The 9,117-nt window shown below is 50.2% G+C and overlaps 1 protein-coding gene across 1 annotated transcript; it reads right to left on the bottom strand.

Annotated features, from left to right (window-relative positions):
- Positions 1 to 214: 214 nt before the first annotated feature.
- Positions 215 to 8,342, bottom strand: TMEM209 (transmembrane protein 209). The gene is made up of 14 exons (XM_009071766.1): positions 8,206 to 8,342; positions 8,070 to 8,128; positions 7,323 to 7,454; positions 6,057 to 6,295; positions 5,769 to 5,970; positions 4,291 to 4,466; positions 4,030 to 4,101; positions 3,521 to 3,617; positions 2,688 to 2,813; positions 2,256 to 2,353; positions 1,129 to 1,243; positions 943 to 1,040; positions 404 to 477; positions 215 to 269 (listed from the first exon to the last, which is right to left on the bottom strand). Exons 1-14 carry the CDS (start codon positions 8,340 to 8,342, stop codon positions 215 to 217), a joined length of 1,680 nt encoding a protein of 559 aa, XP_009070014.1.
- Between the last annotated feature and the right edge of the window lie 775 nt (positions 8,343 to 9,117).

The following is a 9,117-nucleotide window of genomic DNA, read 5'->3' as shown; positions in this document are numbered from 1 at the left end:
TTAACCAGGATTGAGCCAAGTGAGGAGCAGGAGAATCCCTGCCTGGAGTTCATTCCTAGGAGCCATCCCATTGTGGAAGAGTTTCAGCAATGCCTTGGCAAACAGCAGGCAGGAATTAGCCATTTCCCTGCTGTGTGTGCACAAAGCTGAGCTTTAATGAGTCTATTGAGTGGTGGTAATTCCATGTTTCAGCCAAGGTTGTCCCACAGAGATGTTACTCCCCAAAGATCCACAGGACGTTGACTCCTGATAATCCCAGATTCACACGCCTGCGAAGCCCAAAGAGACCAGAATTACCCAAATTCATGCTGCTTATCCCATCAGGAGGTGATTTATCACCATTAACCTCCACCCTGTGCAAGGACTTGGGTCTGGCACTGCTCCCATCCGACTGGATACTCACCCCAGCATCCCAGATTCCTTGGTCTTAATGATGTACAGGAACATCAGCAAGGTGTGGAACATGTTGTTCCTACCCTGAATCCCCAGGCAGAGAGAGAAGAAATCAAGAACATTTCAAGACTGCAGGAGAGTTTTACTAGCTGGAAGCTTCCCCCTAGGAATTCTCAGGGATGAGCACCAAGGCTTGGTGGCCTTAAGGGGTGACAACACACATCAGGGATGAGTTTGGTTGGTGTTTGGAAGGAGACTGGAAAAACACCCAAGAGGAAGTTACTCCTTAGGTACTCCTGGAGCTTAAACAGCTCCAGATAGAGGTTGTATTGAATAGGAGACCAAGAAGAAGCTGCTCCTTAAGTACTCCTGGAGCTTAAACAGCTACTAGAGCCAGTCCTGAGTAGGAGATTCAGCACCATGTCATGGCCAGAGCCCAAGCTGGACCAGCCTAGGTGTAAAGAGCCAATGAATGAGTCTAGGACTTAAAACCATGCCAGCTCAGAGCTGGGAGTGACCCCTGAAGCAGGATAACAGGGGCTGCAGTACCTTGGGCAGGCTGTAGACCTGGCACTCGTAGATCAGCTCGTAGTGGGGAGGGTTGATGCTGCTCTGGTAGATGCAGAACACGTTTTCATTGGAGGTGTCTGAGTTAAAGATTAAAACCCAACGTTTCAGAGGTGCTGAGGTGATGCCAGAGGCAAAGAGCAGCTCATGAGGAGTGTCAGGCAGTACCTGGTTTGTCTGGAGTCTGGATGAAGTGTTGGGAAGTGAAGGTTTTGCCATCAGGATACTTGGGGTGAGGAGGGAGCCTGGAGTCCAGGTAGGTGCAGAACACATGCATCAGGATCTGGGCAGACACAACCAAATCTCACTTGAATGGGCCCAAAAACCCAACAGCTTCCTGCCATGACCTCAGAGTTCAGCAGTGTGAGACTCTGTGGGTTAACCCTTGGGGCTCAGGAGCAGCTCCAGGCCTAAAGCACCAACACACTTCAGGCCTTGGCTGAGGAACTCAAAAGGGTGAGTTCCACCACCAAACCTGCTGAGGAAACTTCTCCTTTCTCCTCATGAGAGGCAAAACAGAAATCACTGGAAAAATCTGGGCTCAATGCCAAAACTGTGCAATAAAGTCCTGGGAGGAGAATCCCCCCAAACCACATCAAGGCCTGGGAGGTGTTTTAGCTCCTCCTGGAGAGATCTCAACCTTTTGGATGAGAATCACTGAACTACCTGTAATTTGGTGCTTTCTGTGCTCATTATATACCCAACAGGATCTGCTCCACAGGGAAAACAAAAAGTGTTCCTGGGATAAAAGCTTCAAAAGCCTGGGAGATGCACCTTGGGATTCACAGCTTTGTACTCCCCACAAACAGCAAAACAGAGATGTTGTACACGGGATTATTTTGGTAACTGCCTTAAGTTCACGTCAAAACTTTATGGTTAAGTGTTTAATTACCCTTTGGAGCTGTTCCTCTTGCTCTTAGGACACTCAGAGCTGCTCCATGGCCAATCACTCCCAGAATTATGGGATGTGAAGGGGTTGGAATGGAGCTCAGAGATGATCCAGCCCCAACCCCCTGCCCTGGGCAGGGACACCTCCCACCAGAGCAGGTTGCTCAAGGTTCATCCAACCTGGAATGAAACACTGCCAGGGTTGGGGCAGCCACAGCCTCCCCAGTGTCAATCACCATCACAAAATCTACCCTGATTTACTCCTCAGCTCCAGCACTGGAATCTCTTTGTATCTCCATCAGCAAAGCTCTGAGGTCCTGGTTTCACCCCATTCCTCCAAGGCCTCCTGGCTGCTCCGAAGCCTGTGCTGAAGGAGAAGCTGCCCCACCATGTCCCTGGGCACTCACTGAGGAGTCAGTGGGCAGGTCTGTGTCCCACTTGCGGCCCTTGAAGTCTCCTCCCGCGTTCCATCGGAATGAGCTCATGCAGCCTCCCTGGGAAAGCTCTGGAAGCAACATTTGGTCAGTTCCAGGAGGTTGGAAGTGCATGAATGCAGATTTTTATGGTGCTTTCAGGGGTTTCAGACTTGGTTTAGGTGGACAGCATCAACTCAGGAAAATGCTTGTGAAGATACTAACTTGGAAAGGTAATTCCAAGATGAGTTTTGTTTGGAGTTAAAGGGATTCAATCATGGAATCAGAGGGAGGGAATCAGAATCATGGAATGGTTTGGGTTGGAAGGGACCCCAAAGATCACCATAGGCAGGGACATCTTCCACCAGAACTGGGACACTTCCAGCACTTGGCTGTGGTGTGGAAGTGTCTGGAGACACCACTCACCTCTGATCCTTTCCACCAGATATTCCTGGTTGGGTGTGAGGTCCAAATACTGCACCAGGGCGTTCAGGGTTGGGATGAGAGGAGCCTTCACGAGTGCTGCCTGCTTCAGGCTGCTGATGCTGGCTTCTGGAACATGACACGGGTCATGGGTCACCCAGGGCCACCACAGATCACTTATGACCACCACAGATCATCCACAGCCATCACAGATCAACCACGACCACCACAGGTCACTTATGGCCACCACTGGTCACCCACGACCACCACAGGTCACTTATAGCCGCCCCAGATCATCCACAGCCACCACAGATCAACCACAACCACCACAGGCCCCTGAACTGCCTCCCTCCCCAGGCTCCACTCCAGAGAGCTCTCCTGGAAAGCTCTAGACACATGTAATAGGTGACACTACCCCGAACACCCATTTCAGTCCCAGCTGAGTAGGAACCAACAAGAATTTAGGAGCAGAGGGAGAGTGACAGAGTGAAGAGAAGACCAACATCTACCACTTTCTCCACAGGCTTTGCAAGAGATGGAGTTGAGGAGGCACAAGAAATAGCCCAAATAGATGAACTGAACTGAAATGCAGCAAATCAAATCCAGTTCTTGGTGAATCTGAGCCACAGGAGAAGTAATTCCCTCAGAATTGTGTCATGACACACCAAACTAGAACTTCAGTTCATCAGGGCTTAAAATCCTTTCATTTCAGGAACAGAAACACCCCAAAACACAGTGGAAATGGAACCACGGATTCATGTGACACCCACTGAACATCTCAGCTATGGAGCACGAACCACCACTGGGAATTCCAAGCTCATCCTGTCTCATCCTACCTCCAATCTGCAGTTCTGGACAGCCCATTCTCCTCAGCTGAGTGCTCACAGACTCCATCTCTTCCACAAGTGGCACCAGGATAGTGTCATTGATCCACTAGGAAGGAAAAAGGGGAAAACTCCAGGTCAGAAGCACCAGGAATGTTGAGGCAACGAAGGAGGAAAATAACTGCATTTCATTATCAGGTAGAGTTTAAATGATCCTTTAACATCTTCTGAAAGGACCCAAAATCCAATGGAAAGGAGTTGGGAAAACAACTCTATCAGGTCATTCTGTGGATAACGAGGAAAGGTCTCCCCAACCATAAAGATCCCTTGGTAAGTATCCCAGTTGTTCCAGGGAACGAGGGAGACGATGACGACTTTGTGTGGGATGTGGATGTGACAGCTCAGCCCAGCCCTGAGCCAGGCACTGCAGTTCTTCCCACCTCAGGCACATGAGGGACATGGAATGACTTCCCCACTCCACTTTTTCCTACATCCAAGCATTCCTTAGAGATGGGACTTACATTCCTGAACTTGGCTGTCCAGGAATCCATGTGGTCGAGGAGCTGTCGGTTCATTGTCACCCGTGCCCAAACCTAGGGAAGAGGTTAAGGATATATTAGAACATCACAGAATTCCAAGAGTTTTTGGGTCCCTGACAACTTCTGCCACTTGAGGACTTTTCTCCCACATTCCTGACACAGCTCAAATCCAAACCTTGGCATAAAATTAGACATTTTGGAGACAAATCTCATCCTCATGACCACCCTTGCTGCTGAATTTACCTCTTCTGCAGCTTGTTTGGAGGTCAGATCAGCTTCATCCTTGTGTGCTGAGGGAGCTTGGGACCTGCAGGCCAGCTGGTACTGGAATTTCCTCAGGATCTGGGCATGGTCAGCCATGGAACGGCCATAGTTCCAGAAGGTTGGGCTGCTAGAAGGAGAGCTGGAATCCGAGCTTCCTGGAAAGGGTCAAATTCAGGAACAATTACTGCCAAGTGATTCTGGAAGCAACAGGTCAGGCCCAACTGTGGGAACCAATGATTCACCCTTATCAACCTTCTATCCAGGGAAAAACTGCCTGGAGGTAGTTCATCCCTTTATCCTTATCCTGATCATCCTTATCCAGTGAAAAAAATTGAAGTATTTCACCTCCTTCATCTGGAACCTTCTCTGAGATTCCTCTCATCAAGGTGATTATCTTATCACTGTCCATGACAGCCAATAATTGGTGCAGAGAAAATGGATCAGCTCCCATTCCCAGACCTGCAAGGGATCCTATCCAAAGGAATACTTTGGAGGGAAGCTCTCTAAAGCTCCTAAGCCATGGACAACCATTGGTGTCCCACCTCATGTCCTAACTCCTCAATGGAAGGTGAAACTGTTGGGCATTAGCCTCGGCCAAGCTCCGATGTCATTATTTACAGCAGGACTAAGCTGGAATCCTTCCCAACTTTTCTCATCCACAAAAGCCAATCCTGAACTGCCTCAAGTTCCACAAGTGCAAATCCAATGTCCTGAGCCTGGGGAGGAATAATCCCAAGCACCAGGACAGGTTGGGAGTGACCTGCTGGAGAGCAGCTCCAAGGAGAAGGACCTGGAGGTCCTGGTGGACAACAAGCTGTCCATGAGTCACAGTGTGACTTATGGCTAAGAGGCCAATGGGATCCTGGGATGCATTGGGAAGAGCATTGCCAGCAGCTCAGGGAGGTGACCCTGACTCTGCTCAGCCCTGGTGAGGTCACACCTGGAGTGAGTGTCTGGGATCCTCAGGACCAGAGGGACATGGAGCTCCTAGAGATGAAGGGACTGGAGCAACTTTCTTACAAGAAAAGGCTGAGGGAGTTGGGGCTGTTCAGCCTCGAGAAGAGACAACTGAGAGGGACCTCAACGTCCATCAGTACTGCAGGGAGGTCTCAGGATGGATCAAGTTCTGCTCCATGGTGCCAAGCAAGAGGACAAGAGGTAATGGGCAGGAACTGATTTCCAGGAAGTTCCACCTGGACATAAGGAAGAATTTATTTCCTGCGCAGTGACCACGCACTGGAACAGATTGCCCAGAGAGGTCATGGATTCTCCTCATGAGATATCCCAGAACCACCTGGACACAACCCTGAGCCATGTGCTCTGGGCTGACCTTGGTGGAGCAGGGAGGTGGGACCAGAAGACTCACTGTGGTCCCTTCCAGCCTGACCCATTCTGATACAGAGTAACACCAACACCCTTCCACTCCCAAGCTGTTCCCATCCAATCCATGTGCTTACCCAGCTGAACTCTGTGCTGTTTCTCCTCCTCATTCCTCAGGAACGTGTCCAGTGACTTGACATCAGTGATGAAGTCCTCTTTGTGGGTGGAGTTGTAGCGAATGGGAGAGAAGCGATAGTGAGACCTTAGCCCACCTCCATCCACCTGCCCAGCACTTGTGGAATATGGAGATCCATTAGGAGAGTGGCTGAAGCTGGAAACCTCGGGGGAAGGAAAACCAACAACTGTGTCTTGTGGTTGAGTTCCAAGGATCAAACCATTCCCTTAGCACCTCCCTTGGTCAGTACCTTGTTGAAGCTGCTGTTGGGTGAGTAGGTCACAGAGGAGCTGTAGGATGGGCTGCTCCCTGCCAGGGCCTGGAGCTGAGGGCTGTAGCCACTCATACAACCAGTGCCAAACTTGGGGCTGGCACTGGGAGAACGGGATGGGCTGTAGCTCAGCACACACTGCCCCTGGATGGGAGGGGAAGGCGTCAGGGACAGGACTCTCTTCGCCGCTGGCTCACGGGGAGGAGTGACTTGCACAGCTGCAGGAGGGACAAGCACAGTTAGCACCTGAAACACACAGCACAACTCACACTGTGCTGCTGGAGGCAGTTCTGGAGAGGCTCCAAGGGACAGCAGAAAATCTGCTCCATGCAGAACTCAGAGAAGACTGAGATGTGCAACCAGCTTGGAACAAATCCTACATCTTCCAGTGGCAGCTCCAGAACCTGGAGGACTTCCCTAACCTATTCCATCAGATACTCCATCTACCCTCTGCACTCATCTTCATGTCTTCAGCATCTAAACCATGAGTAGTTCCACCCCAAATGGCCACAAACTAAACCACCACAAGTTTCACCTCAACATGGGCAAGAAGTTCCCTCCATGGAGGTGGCAGAGCACTGGAACATCTGCCCAGGGAGGGTGTGGAGTCTCTCCCTCTGGAGACACTCCAATCCCACCTGGATGTGTCCCTGCCTTGGCAGGAGGTTGGACTGGATGATCTCCAGAGGTCACTTCCAACCCTAACTCTCCTGTGATCTGCACTAAGAAACACAGGAGAATCTTGAGCTTCCCATGAAGGTTGTTGTGACCCTCTAATTTGGTTCCAAATCCTCAGGGTGGTATGAGGAGATCAGAATTAAACACCAACCTGCAATCTTTGCTTTGCTCCATCCATGGATAACCCATGGATAAGTCAAAAATTCCTTGTCCAGCCTCACAGTGTTCAAGTCTCTCCCTATGCTTCATCCTGTCCTCTCCCACCAAGTGTGCTTGTTTCCCCTCCAGTTCTCAACAGCAACAATCCTAACTGTGGTCAGGAATTTTGCTGTGTGGATTTAATATTCTGAGCTGGAAGAGACCCATGAGGATCACTGACTCCAACTTCTGGACTACAGGACAATCCCAAACCCTCAGTTCAGTTTACAGCCAGAACCTCAAGCCATCAATTACCTCATGTCAGAGGTAACTCAGATCACAGTTCACTAAGGAATCCTGCCCTGGACAAAGAAACCATCCCAAAACAAGCCAAAAACAGATGGAAAAAGAGGATTTTCTTGCCCCCACCTGTCTTCCTGAGCCAGGCTGTGATCTGCTGGCTGGGGCTGCTGACCAGGCTGGCTGGTGCTGCTGTGTAGGTGAAGTACCTCCAGAAGTCAAACAGGGCATTGAGGCTGAACAGCGAGGCCAGTGCAAACTCTGCAACAATCACAGGAGTTTCTGTCACAGTTTGGACATCACATACATTGTTTGCAAACCCAGGCCCATGTCCCTTAAAAAAACCATCATTGTTAGTGCTATTCATTGGGGTAACTACCTAAATTTTCTTCATCTTCCTGTCCAAGAACCACTGGAGATCATTTTCTTTGCCATGCTGAGATTCATTTGCACATTTTTAAGGTTTAAAATCAGATTTCAAAAGGAGGTATCATCAGTCTATAAACCTTTCTCCTTCTCATCCTCTGTTTGATGCAGGTAAGACTTCACTCCTCTGAAATAAACCTTATTGCTGTCAAATGCCACCACAACACAGCACTGAAGTCTGCAGAGCTCTCCAAAACCTACATCCACACCTCAAAGTGTTACAAGGCACCAAACAATTCCTGATGCCCTTTCAGGTACCTGAGAAAGGTGTTAACACTCCTCATCTGCCACTGAAAGGGATGAAATTCAAGGCAGATCACAGAAAGCCAAACATGGTTTGGGTTTCAATTTAAAAGAGACTCACTTAAAAACAACCTCCAAGCAATAAAACTGATGAGGGAAAACAGCAAACAGCCCTGAAAAATGGTTGCAAATGCTGCAGCAACTCACCAATATACCAGAGTGGGAAGCAAGTGATGTTGTAGTATGTGCTGATGAGTCTTCCAGTCCTGGAAAGAGAAACAAGCAGTTGGAATTGTGCAGGGATTCCAACCCAGGGGATGCTTTGCCTGTTTGGATCACTCACATCTCAGTGTAGATCATGCCTGCTACAGAGATATTCAGGAGTCCCCAGGCCAGGACAACCTTCCTGGCCTCAGCCTGTTTCCTCATCTTCACAGCCAGGTCGATGAGGGAAGTGTCTGGGCTCTTCTCTGGTGCCATTGTCTATAAGGACAGGGAGAACAGGCAGAATCTGTCACCTTCCCCTCAGTAGGAAGAGTCTCAGCACTCAGGGACACAGCCCACATTCTCCAGGGACAGGACAGAGACAGGTTTCCATCTCACTTTGGGGTAACACCACCCCTCAGAGGGGTGAGGGAAGGCTCCTGCTGCTCCAGGCACAGGCAGGAAAGGCCTTGCACAATCAACAGAGTATTCTGTGCCATGTGAAACCGTTTGGGTTTATTTTCTCCTTTAAGCCCATGTGAAGAAATAACCACGGTATATGCAGGTTCTTCATACTGCTCCCCCCACAGGAGCTCCAAATCCCCAAATCTCATCTCTCTCTCCCCACACCTCTCCCCAAACCTCACAACTCTCCTCCCCAAACCTCCCTGAACCTCTCCTTTCTCCCTCCACAAATCTCAGCTTTCCCTCCTCAACCCTCTCCTCTCCATCCCCAAACCTCTCCTCTCCCAAAACCTCTTCCCTCCCCAACCTTTCCTCCCACCAAATCTCTCCCCTTCCCCAAACCTCCTATCCCTCTACAAACCTCTCCTCTCCGCACACCTCTCCCTTCCCTCCCCAATCCTCACCTCTCCCTGCCCAACCCTCTCCCCAAACCTCCCTTCTCCATCCCCAAACCTCTCCTCTCCCCAACCCTCTCCTCACCCTCCCCAAACCTTCTCTCCCTAAACCTTCCCTCTCCCCTCCCCTCTCTCTCTCCCCACTCCCCCTCACCTCAGGGCGGGCAGAGCTCCCCGTTCCGCCGGGGGGT

Source organism: Acanthisitta chloris, unplaced genomic scaffold (assembly GCF_000695815.1).
Source record: "Acanthisitta chloris isolate BGI_N310 unplaced genomic scaffold, ASM69581v1 scaffold12563, whole genome shotgun sequence".
In the NCBI taxonomy this organism is placed as follows: domain Eukaryota; kingdom Metazoa; phylum Chordata; class Aves; order Passeriformes; family Acanthisittidae; genus Acanthisitta; species Acanthisitta chloris.
Note: the sequence above shows the minus strand (reverse complement) of the source record. Positions and strands in the feature narration are given on the sequence as shown.

Excerpts from the sequence above, each read along its gene's own strand:
- TMEM209 (XM_009071766.1), bottom strand. The coding sequence starts at position 8,342 with ATGGCACCAGAGAAGAGCCCAGACACTTCCCTCATCGACCTGGCTGTG. Across the intron at positions 4,467-5,768 it reads ACAGCACAGAGTTCAGCTGG|GAAGCTCGGATTCCAGCTCT; the intron begins GTAAGCACATGG and ends GACCCTTTCCAG. Across the intron at positions 4,102-4,290 it reads CCAAACAAGCTGCAGAAGAG|GTTTGGGCACGGGTGACAAT; the intron begins GTAAATTCAGCA and ends CCTCTTCCCTAG.